Raw genomic sequence first — 12799 nt, 5'->3', positions numbered from 1 at the left:
GCCCCCAGCCCTGTCACTGACCACAGACAACCGTGGTGGCCCACAGGCTCCTCCTCTTGGCCCCCAGCCCCTCTCACTGACCACAGACCACCACAGTGGCCCACAGAATCCTGCTCTTGGCCCCCAGCCCTGTCACTGACCACAGACCACCACAGTGGCCCACAGGCTCCTCCTCTTGGCCCCCAGCCCTGTCACTGACCACAGACCACCACAGTGGCCCACAGAATCCTGCTCTTGGCCCCCAGCCCTGTCACTGACCACAGACCACCACAGTGGCCCACAGGCTCCTGCTCTTGGCCCCCAGCCCTGTCACTGACCATAGACCACCACGGTGGCTGACAGGCTCCTCCTCTTGGCCACGATGTTGGCAGCCATGCAGGTGTAGTTGCCCGAGTCTGACAGGCGCGCCTGGCGGATGATGAGGTTGTGGTCGGCCCTGGTGTCGATGTTCTCGTCCAGGTTGGAATCGATGGGCTCCTCATTCTTCAGCCACTCCACCTGGCAGGGAGGAGCACAGGAAAATGTGGAGCAGGCCAAAGGCCTTATGAACTCCTTAACTGGATGAGGAAATGCTTCCTTTGGCTGGTAACTTAGAAAAGCTGATTTTTCCTCAAGGAACGTGGAATAAAACCTCAGCCAAGAGAGAATAGGAAATATTTTTACATATTGCTCCTGCTGCACCATGCATTGGATGTTCAAACACTTGGACAACTACCAGTTCTATAAAACAGATAATAATTATTATTAATTCCACTTTTTTTTGTGAAGAAACAGGAAGATGAAATGGCCTGACATGGCACGCAGAGGAAGAGCTGAGTCATCATAACAGATTCCCAGCTGACACAAACACCCAGAGAACAGAGACCATTAGTGTTTGCTGCCACGGTCCATAAAGCCCCTGAAACGCTGCGTACGATGTGTTCCAATCCATCTCCTCCAGTTCACCACCCAGCATCCCTCAGCACACCCAGGAGTCACCCGCAAGGCGCCTTTCCACTCCAAACCTTAACAGAAAATAGTTAAGGCATGGCAAGCTGCTGTCACAGGAGAGCAAAATTAAAAATAGAAATAAAATCAACGGATTCTATTAAAAGACCAACGAACGGGGGGTTGTTCTAATAGCTTTTCTAGATCTGGAGGAGCTCTGGCTGTGCCCTGCAGTCAAACTCCCTTCTCCACTCCGTTCAGATGAATAACCTTGTTTAGCAACTTGTGGAAGGACTTGGAACTTTGTGGTAATGAGCTTATGGCTGTGGTAGCTGCAGGCATTCATTAGCACTCCGCTCTGCGCAGATGGGCTGCAATTTGTACATTTTCCAGTTCCTAAACAAATCTGCAAACACTGACCATCAAAGCCAATTACATTTGGTGCCAGGCAGCAGATTCCCCTCCACAGCAGCACTCCCGGCTTTGCTGGGACGGATCCAGCCCTGCACATCCCGGCCAAGGGCTGCAAACCCACCTGGAAAAGGCTCCAGGTCTGGGGCACCTCATCCTGCACGGTGGCAATGGAATTAGATCAAGATTTGACACATCTGTGCAAATGTGAGCTACCTGAGGGCGAGGTTCAATTCACACATTTCACACTGAAAGTGGGGAAAAGATTGGAGCTCTGTGATCCCTTTGCCATCCCTCTGTCCTCCCACATCCAACCCTCCCTCCCAGCCAGGGGACACTTCCCCTGTGCCTGCAGGAGCCTGGCCACAGCTCGGAGGCAGGGACCAAGCAGCTGTGCTAAAAGCAGCCGTGCCAGAGCTTTCCCTGGAAAATATCCCTGGGAGTTTGTTCCAGCTGTGCCAGACCTTTCCCGGGAGTTTGTTCCAGCCATGCCAAACCCTTCCCTGGACAATATCCCCGGGAGTTTGTTCCAGCTGTGCCAGAGCTTTCCCTGGACAATATCCCCGGGAGTTTGTTCCAGCTGTGCCAGAGCTTTCCCTGGACAATATCCCCGGGAGTTTGTTCCAGCCATGCCAGAGCTTTCCCTGGACAATATCCCCGGGAGTTTGTTCCAGCCATGCCAGAGCTTTCCCTGGACAATATCCCCGGGAGTTTGTTCCAGCTGTGCCAGAGCTTTCCCTGGAAAATATCCCTGGGAGGTGTTCCAGCTGTGCCAGACCTTTCCCGGGAGTTTGTTCCAGCCATGCCAAACCCTTCCCTGGACAATATCCCCGGGAGTTTGTTCCAGCCATGCCAGAGCTTTTCCAGCCATGCCAAACCCTTCCCTGGACAATATCCCCCGGATTGTGTTCCCTTTTCCTGTGGCCTAAGACTCAGAACAACCAACTAATCCACTGACTATTCAGTTCCCCCTCTGCAGTTAACCTTAACAGTAATTATCTGAGGGGGTTTCAGGAGAGAAATTAGGAATTCAATTTAAATTATGGAGCAGCCACACGGGCATAAATCAAGTGACAGGAGTTCGATGGTGAACACACTTTATATGCAGTGAAATGGGCAGAGAAATGACAAACACGGCCAGCATTCCCAGAGTTCATTATTTCACAAGTGTGTTTATAAATTTTGACTCTCCTTGGGCCAGGGGATTTTTGGGGTGGGGAGAGGGGTTCAAGGTCCCCGTTCCTGTCACCCTCACCCTTGGAGGGAGCTCATCCTGTGCTTGCTGAGTCTGGGAATGTGGGGTTTGGCGAGCAGAAAACATTAAAACATTTACAGTAAAGCAGAGCATTTAAAAGAACGATGATTCCGGCGAAGGGAGAACATTAAACAGACGGAACATAAACACCAAAGTGCCGGGACGTGAGATCAAAGCCTGATTCGTCAGGGAGGATGGCACTGCCAGTGCTCCCCTCACTCCAGCCCCCCTTCCCTGAGGAAAACCAGGTTTATCCAAGGCCATCCCCTGCTCTGCCTCAGCAGATGGAGGCTTTCAAAGATGGAGAACCAAGGGATGGATTTATGGGATAAAAATACATTTAAAGGAGTCGTGATGACAAAAGATGTTTGTCACTGGCAGGGATGTAACCTTTGGCAAACTTCAGCCCCCGCAAAAACACTCACAGAGCAACCAGGGAAAATAAAAGCAGAACCTAAAACATCTCCCCCACTGGGATGAGCCGTGGGGTCTGGACTGCAGTGCCTGAAGAGCAAACTCAGAACTCCTCAGAGTTCACTTCCCTCACCGTGGAGATCACAGAGCTGCTGGTAACAGAATTAAACCTTTTCCCTTTAAGAATTAGTCTGATGATCTGGAACCAGACTTTAAACCTGATATAAAATGCTGTAGGTTGGTAGAAAAAGATCTGGGTTTTTTTCATCTGAAATTCAGTCTGCTCAGAATTAACCCCCCCTCCCTCAGTTTCCAAGGAGGGCTGATCACATCGGGATCTGCAGCTCCAGGACAGGCAGGGATTAACTCAGCCCCTCCCTGGGTGGCAGCAGCCCAATTAGCATCATCATAAATTGTCCCAGTTACAGAAAGCAATTATCACAGACCAGCTTATGGCATTATCAGAGTAAAATCAGCTCAGCACCCCAGAGCCTGGGCAGATTATGGGAGTTAGAGAACTCTTCTCCCTGAAAAACAAAGCTGATCCCAACTCATCCACTGAGAGTTCCTCACCGCTTGCTCTGATGGACATTCAAACATCCCAAACCTGGGACTGAATTTTTGGCTCTTTTTGGTGACCTTGTCTGAGATTCCAACCAGACTGAGCCCCCAGGCAGCTCCCAGTCCCAGGGTTTGAGGTGGGGAAGGTGACCCAGCACAGCACAAAGGGCTCTGGTAGCACAGTGCATGGTGATGCTTTTCTTCCTCTCTCAGGTGGAAAAGCAGCAAAAAACTCCTCACCTTCCTCAAACATGGAACTCCTGCTCCTCAAAATTCAAGCTGGAGGGATCTTCCTCAGTGTTCTGGCTGGAATTAGGATGGGGATGGGCAGGGCAGGTGACCCCATTCCGAGAGCTTTTGTCGCACTTTTCTCTTCCTTTCCACCCTGGGACTCAAACCAGGAGGGGAAACCTCCACCAGCACAGATCATGTTAAACCCACAGGAGGGGTTTAACATCAACCCAAGAGCTTCACACACTCCTCCCTGCCTTTATTGTCATTATTTTATCAACACCATCACAAGCCATTAATCCTGTGCCAGAGCCCCTCACAACACCCGGAGCAGGTCAGCTGTACCTGCTGTATTTTTTTTTAATTAATCCACTGAGGGAACTCTGTTCTTGAATCATTTAATCACAGCACTGTCACACCAGGCTGGTAAGCATATTTTTCCTTCATTAGATTGAATATATAATCTCATTACAGGAATCTGACACGCTGACTAACCCATAAATCAGGCTGGGCCGTGCTGGGGAAGCTGGAGAAGGCTCTGCCCTGAGGGGATGCACTTGGTGGTGGCCAGAGGGATCAGCTGAGACCTCCATGCCCATTCCTGTGTTGTTATTTCCCTTGCAGGGCGGGCAGGGACGTTTTGCTGCACAAACCTCCACGAGCAAGGGGAGAAATCCTCATTTGTGGCCACAAATCCTCATTTGTGGCCACGCCAGGCCACAGCTCCTCCTCTGAAATCCCAAACACTCACACTGATGGAAGATCCAGAGAGGGGAGCGCAGGCCACCAGGGGAGGGACTGCATCAAAATGCAATTAAAATATGATTTGGAATCGGTGTACAGGGAGAGGTGACAGCCTGGACGTGTGCATCAATTTATAGTGGTAGAGGTGGGCAAGGAGCTGACTCAGCCAGGCTATTTTGGATCCCTGGGATAAGGAGCCATTGCTAAAAATGCCACTGCTAATGGTACCTTGTCTGCTTGGTAAAGACATCATCAGATCCCAGATAAGTTTATCTTTATTCCTATTTTTGGAGTGTCTACCATTAACTGGAGCACTGTTTTTTATCTCCATACACAAATGATGAACAAATCAGCATTAATAACCCCAAAGGTCATTAGGGATGGGAGTTTCCCAGTGGGATGGAGCACACACACACGGCCTGACTTCAATGATTTGATGGTGAGCAGAGATAAATTATCCTGCTGCAGCTCAAATCCCCGTCCCTGCAAAGCTCAGCAGTGCAGGTGAGCAGCTGAGCCTCAACTTTTGTTTTGCCAAATAGCTCCGGATTGCAGGATACAGAGAAATCCAGGGATCTCATTCCAAACCGGTTCTCAGGGCGCAGATTTTGGACGGTAATTCAAGTGCTGCTGACACTGAATTATCTCTTTAGATAAGGCTGCTGGTGATGATGTTTGCAGGGTTTTGCTAACGTGGTGTCCTGATAGGCAGGATCACATTTATACAGGAAATGCTTGGAGATAAGGAGATCATCACAGGAAGCTTTCAGTAATTGAAACCAACGCCTGCCAAGGCTGTATTTCCACTGTTCTCTCACGTTCTGGGCCATCATCGATACCTGATGATGTTCCTTTTGTTAGCAGCCTTCAGATGGGGTCAGCTGTGAGGTCTGGGTTGGGAGGGACCTGAGAGATCACTGAACACCTTTAGATTCGTTACAGAATCATCTTTGTGGCCACACTGGAAGCAGTATTTAACCCCAAACTCTACAGAAATACAACAGTCAGTTAACAAATGTGGGACACTTGGCTGTGACACTGAGAACTGAATGCAACAGGCACCAGAGTCACAACTCCCTGCTTTCTCTGTTAATGCTGCTCACGATTAAAAGAGGTGTTGATCTCTGTGCCCAGAGGCAGAACATTCCCGAACCATTAAAGCATTTCAGTGTCACCACTGGTGGGGCCTCCAGCTGCTTCAGTCCCCACCTCCCTCACCCTGAACTTCCCAAATCCCTGCAGGACTCGCTCACACAATCATCCCCATGATTACAAACACAATGATAAAGTCTCACAACTTATCCTTTCATGTTCAAGCATTCAAAATTAAAAACATTTCTGACAACAGGGCAAGAGAAAACACACACCACTGCAAAGCAGCACATCAAACCCAGAGAGGCCCCAGAGCACATGTCTGTATAAAAAGGAATTATCTATTCAGGGGAACTACAAAGTTATCTCCCGTCTTTTTTCTTCTCAGTTTAGCAATCTAATTCAGAAGTGCTTTGCTCCAGCATTTCTATTTCATGACCTCGCTACCTCCTGGCTGTATTGATTTATTCACAACCAGCCAAATCGCAGAAGGAAAACAAACATTTTTTCTGCTGGAAGAAAACCCCGGGCACAGCTCCCCTGCCTGCCCGAGAGGCGGCACAGCCGCTCACCCAAGGGCTGTGCCCACTGAAGGGGAGATGTGCAGGGCCTGAAGTGCCCCCAAGGGCTGCAAAATGGACAAAATCAGCAGCAGAGGCACCTGGAGATGCTGCTGCAAGGTCGAGGACAGGGGACAGCACAGCAGGACCTGGGGGTGGTCATGGCTGGCAGGAAAGAGCTGGAGAAGCTCCAGGCTGGAGGAGCAGCTCAGCCCTCAGCCCTGGGGAGTCCTGACCACTCCTGGAGCTCAAACCACCCCAAATTCCCCTGCTGCCAGAATAAATCACAGAACAGGAACACCTGGAGCAGCGGGTGAGGAAGGGCAGAGTGTGGCTGAAGGTGTAACAGAACATAAAATAAATGGAATTTGGAAATGGAACTGGTTTTGTGCTGTCCACAACAAGCACCTCAAACAAAACAGCTTTAACTGAGGCCAGGTTTTATAGAATGAAGAGGCTGACACGTCATTAGACCCCCTCGTTATAAAATCAGTGCAGACCAGCATGTCCTGGACGAGCTACGACAGCTCTCAATCTTTGCTGAATGGGAAACGATAAAAATTATGAATTTGCTCTTAAAAGCAGCTAAAAATCGCAATCTAAATATCAGATCAATCACAGACGAGACATTGCACATTCCCGGGCTGGGTCCTGAGAGTGAAATATCTCCGGTGAGAAATGAAGCACATTTATTGTACTTGTAACTAATATCCCTTAAAAGCAAAGCAAATATTGCTGTTGCAGAGGCAGGATCCATAAGCACCTGGACAAATGCAGGCTGTTTGCACGGAGCAATCCCACCCTGCTCTGTGGCTGCAGCACGATTCATGGCAGGCTGCGACTCTCAGCCTGCTTTGCCGGGGTGTTTTACTGCAGCCCCATTATCCTGCCCATTTTAGCGAGCGTGTGGCAGCCCCATAAATACACAAACCTATGTAAAACAGGCTCTCGCTGCTTCTGGAGTCCTCGCAGCTTTTGAATTTTATGTGGGTTTGGCGTTGTGTTGATGTGCTCGCGGTGGAATGTGTGCTGCCCAGAAGAGAAATGCTTTTACATTTCCATTAAAAGCCCTGGCGGTAAATAAACCCTTGGAGCTCAGGCAGATATTCCTGGGAACATCTACAGCACTCCATTAAAATGTCAGAATCTGTGTTAAACATTTGAGAAAGCAGCGGTGGATACAACACATTTAAATCTTAAATATATGCATATATTATGTGATAAAGATATTTCAGAGTATTTCACAAACCTCTGCAGAGCACTCAACAGTAATAGTTCAGTAACAGTAAACTATCAGCAATCGTTTAGCACAACAGCTGCCCTTTTATTACAAAAGAAACCCAAACCCAAAACAAAAACAAAGCAAACAAAAAGAACCAGAAACTCGTGAGAGCTGCACCACAGGCGGAGCAGACAGGAGGTGTCGGGAGAGCTGCGAGTTCCTGCTAATGCTCAAATTTCAGCTTTGGTCTGAGGGGGCATTCACAGGAAAGGGATTTGGGGTGAACTTTAAGGCTCAGGTTTGCACCTCGTGCCTCACAATGGGCTTGGCTGCTGCTCCCCTCTCCATCCCAAGATTTCCAGCTGGGAATTGGCTCCTGCTGCTGCTCCCCTCTCCATCCCAAGATTTCCAGCTGGGAATTGGCTCCTGCTGCTGCTCCCCTCTCCATCCCAAGATTTCCAGGTGGGAATTGGCTCCTGCTGCTGCTCCCCTCTCCATCCCAAGATTTCCAGCTAGGAATTACCTCCCCAGCTCCTCCCTGCAGCTCCAAAGCCCCTCAGCATCGTTCAGGTAAAGATAAACAGAGTCCAGCAAGCTAAAACTTGGGTTTGGGTTTATTAATTTGAAAGCCTGAGGTTTAGGAACATTTCTCTCTCGTGTCAGGGTTTTGTGACGCTGTAATAGCAGGGCAGGGACATTGCTGAGGGACAGGAGAGGGAAATGGTGACAGAATTTATGAAGCCCCCACCCTGGGGGAGCTTCAGCCCCATTTCACAGCCCCATTTCTCGGTCTCACACCTGCAGATTTCATTTCCTCATCACACCCAGGCCTCAAGGAGGTGACCAAACCCCTCCTGCAGCTTCACCCCCGTGCAGGGAATGGCAGCTCCCTGTCCAGTCGAGGGAACATTTACAAACCTGATTTTCAAGCCCACTGAATGAAACAGGAACAAGCCCTGACAGCTGAGAACTCCGAAGCCCGTTTGTCACCGCTGGAGGAGGCAGCAGTGACGCTCCCCCAGCACCCCAGCACACCTGCCTGAAGGATTATCACCTACCAAAACACTTTTTTTTTGCTGCTGTACCCGACAGAATTAATATTTTACACTCTGAAGCACTAATAAGGCCGAACACACAACCCAGAGATTATCCCAAACTTCATTAAATGGGTGTTGACCACGGATTTTCCAGGTTACAGCTCAGCCGTGCTTTGACAGCAGCCGCAGGGCTGGGGGAAGCAGGCGGTGGAAGGAATTCATTGTGTTTGCTGCCTGCTGCAGGACCTGTCACTCAGCCTGGTTCCTCCTGAGCTGCTCAGGGTGACAAGCGAGCTGTCCCTGCTCCTCACTGCAGAGGAAACGCTGCTGTCACCGACCCCAGCTCAGCCCAGAGAGAGGAAATCCCTCTGCTGAGCTCGGGGGAGCACGGAGGGTGACGGGTGAGCTGCCAGCACTGTGGATGTGAAATCCCTCCGGAGCTGCTCAGGACAGTGATGGGGATGAGCAGCTCTGAGCCCAGTCAGGGACACAGAACATCACGGACAAGGGGGGTCTCAGGGGTGAGGAGGGCTTTGGACCCGTTTAGGAGCTCACAGCTTCATTCTCCAGAGCACCTGGGGGATGATTTAAAGCTGAGAGCTCTGAGGAGCAGCTGGGTGAGCTGAGCAGGTCTCTGGGCCCTGCAAGGGAAGGACTTTTCACAACATGGGGACACCTCAAACTCTTCTCTCACGCCATCAGTACTAAACACCACCCCAGTCTTCCTTTTTTGTGCCTTCTCCCCCAAAAATGAAGAGCTTCAAGAAGAGGGCACAGACTGGAGAAAACCTATTTAAAGAAACACCAAAAGGTCAGCTAAGAAGATAAAGAAAGGATGTGTCATGAAATTCACTTGAGGAGAGGAACAAAAGAGAAAGAAAGAGAAGGAACAAAAGCTCTTTTTCTATCCTGTGCTGTACAGAATGCAGCAGTGCCTATAAAAAGGTCAGAATTGATGAACAGGAAGCAAAGCCAGCCCATGGCCCGAGGTTCTGGCTGCAGCCTGGCCCTGCCTGCCTGACCCAGGGCAGGGCTGCACAACTGCCCCTTGATGAAGCTGCTCAGGGCTGGGGTGGCTGAAGGGGAGACCTTGGGCAGCAAACAGAGGCAGCTCTGAGCTCTGCTGGGGCTCCCCACACGTCCCCCCTGCCCTGCACGGGTCCCGCTTGCTGCAGCTTCCCTCTCACGGGCTCCAGGCTGAGCTGAGCCGCGCTCCGGGGCCAGGAGCTGAGCACAGCCGGCGTTTTGTGCAGCGCTGGAGGTTGAGGATGTGCCCTGTTATAGATACAGATTATATTGTTGGCTTTTTGCATATGTTAAAATGAATGTTATGTGTATAAGATTAGAAAATTTTGTTGTATTAATATGGTTTTCTTTATTTCTGTTATTGATGAAACTTAGAAACAGTGGTATAATATATGTATGTTAGGCTATGACATAGCATTAAAACAAAAACTACTTTTGTGTGTATAACCCAAAGACTGACAAAGATAGATGGAGACACTTTCTTTTTCCTTTTGTAAACTCTCTTATCCAGATGAGGACAGCAGTGACCAGAACTCTGGGGGAGGAATTTATTGCATTTTTGGTATCAGGGAATGTAAATCTCGATGGCTCCAAGAAGATTGATCCATTGGGAAGGGGGCAAGAGAAAACTGAACAGAAGAACCCCAAAGATCCTAAGCAGAATGTCTGAATATGTGTGAGAATTTATGGATATGTAGCAGGGTTCTGTTTTTAAGGGACAATCCTTTGTCAGTGAGGTGAATGCAGAGACACCCGGCCCTATCTGTATTCTTTATTTTTTTCTCCTAATTGTCTTTTTCTATTAAACTTTTAAATCCTATAAAAATCATGTGAAGCTCGTTTTTCGCAGCCACCTCAAAGCAGCGTGAGGCTCCTGAGGGCTGGGAGCCAGGAGCAGCTGCTGGGGGAGCAACAGAGCAATGGGCCAGACTCACACAAACACAGCAAACACCCAAAAACCAGCCCTGCCCTGGGGTGGGGAGCGTTCTGCCTCGAAAACTCCATGTACTGTGCAGGCTGGGGAGGGTGACTCATGTTATAAATACATATCATATTATTGGCTTTTTGCAAATATTATAATGAATGTTATAAGGTTAGAAAATTTTGTTGTATTAATATGGTTTCCTTTATTTCTGTTATTGATGAAACTTAGTGGTATAATACATATATATGTTAGGCTATAACATGATATTAAAACAAAAACTGCTTTTTGTTTATATAACCCAGAGACTAAAACGTTGGTCAGAGACCCTCTGCATCCTAAGATTATCTTGTTCAGATGAAGACAAGCAGTCCTCCAAGCCCTCCAAAGGAAAAATTTATGGCACCCATTATTGGAGGACATAAAACCTAGTGGCGCTAAGAAGATTGATCTATTGGGGAGGGGGCAAGGAAAAACTAAACAGAGGAACATCAAAAATCCTAAGAAGAGTGTCTGAATATGTGAGAATTTATGGATATGTAATAGGGTTCTGTTTTTAAGGGACAATCCTTTGTTAGTGAGGTGAATGCAGAGACACCCAGACATATCTGTATACTTTATTTTTATCTCCTAATTGTCTTCCTATTAAACTTTTAAATTCTATAAAAAAACAAATATGTGAACCTTGTTTTTCACAGCTCAGTGCTCTGTTCCTGCTGCATGAGGCTGGTGAGGGTTTCTCCCTGGTGCCAGGGCCATGTGTGAGGGCTCTAAGGGGAGCTGAAGGTGATCCCTGGAGGAAATGCTGCATGTCCCTGGCAAACACAGCTTTAGCAATGTCCTCGGGACAGAGGAGCCTCTCTTCCCTTCCCAGATTGCTTCCCGAAATTCCCCAAAGCAGCGGCTGTGTGCAGCACCAAGGTCGGCCCTGGGAGGGGAGAGGCTCTGGCCTGCACAGCCAAACTGTGACCAAATCAACATTCCAGCCCCTGTTTCTGAGGGAACTTCCCTCCCTTTCCCCACCGTCAGCAGTGCCAAAATCAGGATGTTTTCCTGCGGAGTGAAGCACCCCAGGGCCCAGCCAGGCCCAGGTCCCCAGAGGGTCCCTGAGGGTCTCCCCTGGCCCTCAGGAGCACACCCCGAGCCACGGCACACAATTCCTGCACACACTTCCCAAATATCTCCCTGGGAACGGGCTGGAACCCAGAGCTGACTCCTGCCCAGCCCAGCTCCCACCAACGGTGTGAAAAACGAGGTTCACATAATTTTTATAGCATTTAAAAGTTTAATACAAAAAACCAATTAGGATTAAAAATAAAGTAAAGTATACAGATAGGGCCGGGTGTCTCTGCATTCACCTCACTGACAAAGGATTGTCCCTTAAAAACAGAACCTTGCTACATATCCATAAATTCTCATTCATATCCATAAATTCTCACACATATTCAGACATTCTGCTTAGGATCTTTGGGGTTCTTCTGTTCAGTTTTCTCTTGCCCCCTTCCCAATGGATCAATCTTCTTGGAGCCACCGAGATTTACATTCCCTGATACCAGAAATGCAATAAATTCCTCCCCCAGAGTTCTGGTCACTGCTGTCCTCATCTGGATAAGAGAGTTTACAAAAGAAAGAAAAGATCTCCATCTATCTTTTTCAGTCTTTGGGTTATACAAACAAAAGTAGTTTTTGTTTTAATGCTATGTCATAGCCTAACATACATGTATTATACCACTATTTCTAAGTTTCATCAATAACAGAAATAAAAAAACCTATATTAATACAACAAAAATTTCCATTCTTATACACATAACATTCATTTTAATATTTGTGAAAAGCCAACAATATATGTATCTATAACAACGGTGAGGGGAAGGGCTCCGGTCCCACCGAGCCCGTGCCAGCAGAGACTCTCCAGACTTGAATCAACATTTGCTTCAGTGGGGGATTTTCAGCTGCTCTATTTAAATGCTGAATTTTCTTTTTCATTTCCATGCTTAACTCATAAAAACTGAATTTATTTGGGTTGGGTGCCGATGCCTGCAAGCACAGCTGCTCACCAGCTCTCTCTGCTTGCTATGTAAATGCATGAGAAGAGGATTTCAAAGCCTTTTCCAGCTTGCCCAGCACCAGAATTTGGGTTTTCTTCCTCTTTTACTGCTGTGTTGATGCACCCAGGGTGCCCCGAAGCCCAGCACCTCCCCAAAGCAGAGCTGTGTAAAAACATCTCATTCCCTGCTTTGTAGAGAACTCTGGAGATGGAAAACCTGCTCCCAAAGAGTGCAGGGGCAGAAATAAACCCAGGATGGGTTATAGGGGCAGAAATAAACCCAGGATGGGTTATAGGGGCAGAAATAAACCCAGGATGGGTTATAGGGGCAGAAATAAACCCAGGACGGG

The 12799-nt window shown here is 48.4% G+C and overlaps 1 protein-coding gene across 2 annotated transcripts in view; it reads right to left on the bottom strand.

Moving 5' to 3' along the window:
• Positions 1 to 12799, bottom strand: part of UNC5D (unc-5 netrin receptor D) — a 94066-nt gene that overhangs the window by 27702 nt on the left and 53565 nt on the right. For both annotated transcript variants that reach the window (XM_088068415.1, XM_014259528.2), the window contains exon 5: positions 318 to 498. In XM_088068415.1, the coding sequence (XP_087924541.1) occupies positions 318 to 498 (181 nt within the window). The remainder of the gene's footprint in view (positions 1 to 317; positions 499 to 12799) is intronic.

The sequence above is a fragment of the Pseudopodoces humilis genome, chromosome 30 (assembly GCF_049639895.1).
Source record: "Pseudopodoces humilis isolate 2021_Gansu_Grassland_sample_001 chromosome 30, ASM4963989v1, whole genome shotgun sequence".
NCBI lineage: Eukaryota > Metazoa > Chordata > Aves > Passeriformes > Paridae > Pseudopodoces > Pseudopodoces humilis.
The sequence above is the reverse complement of the archived record's forward strand: the minus strand, read 5'-3'. Positions and strand labels throughout refer to the sequence as shown.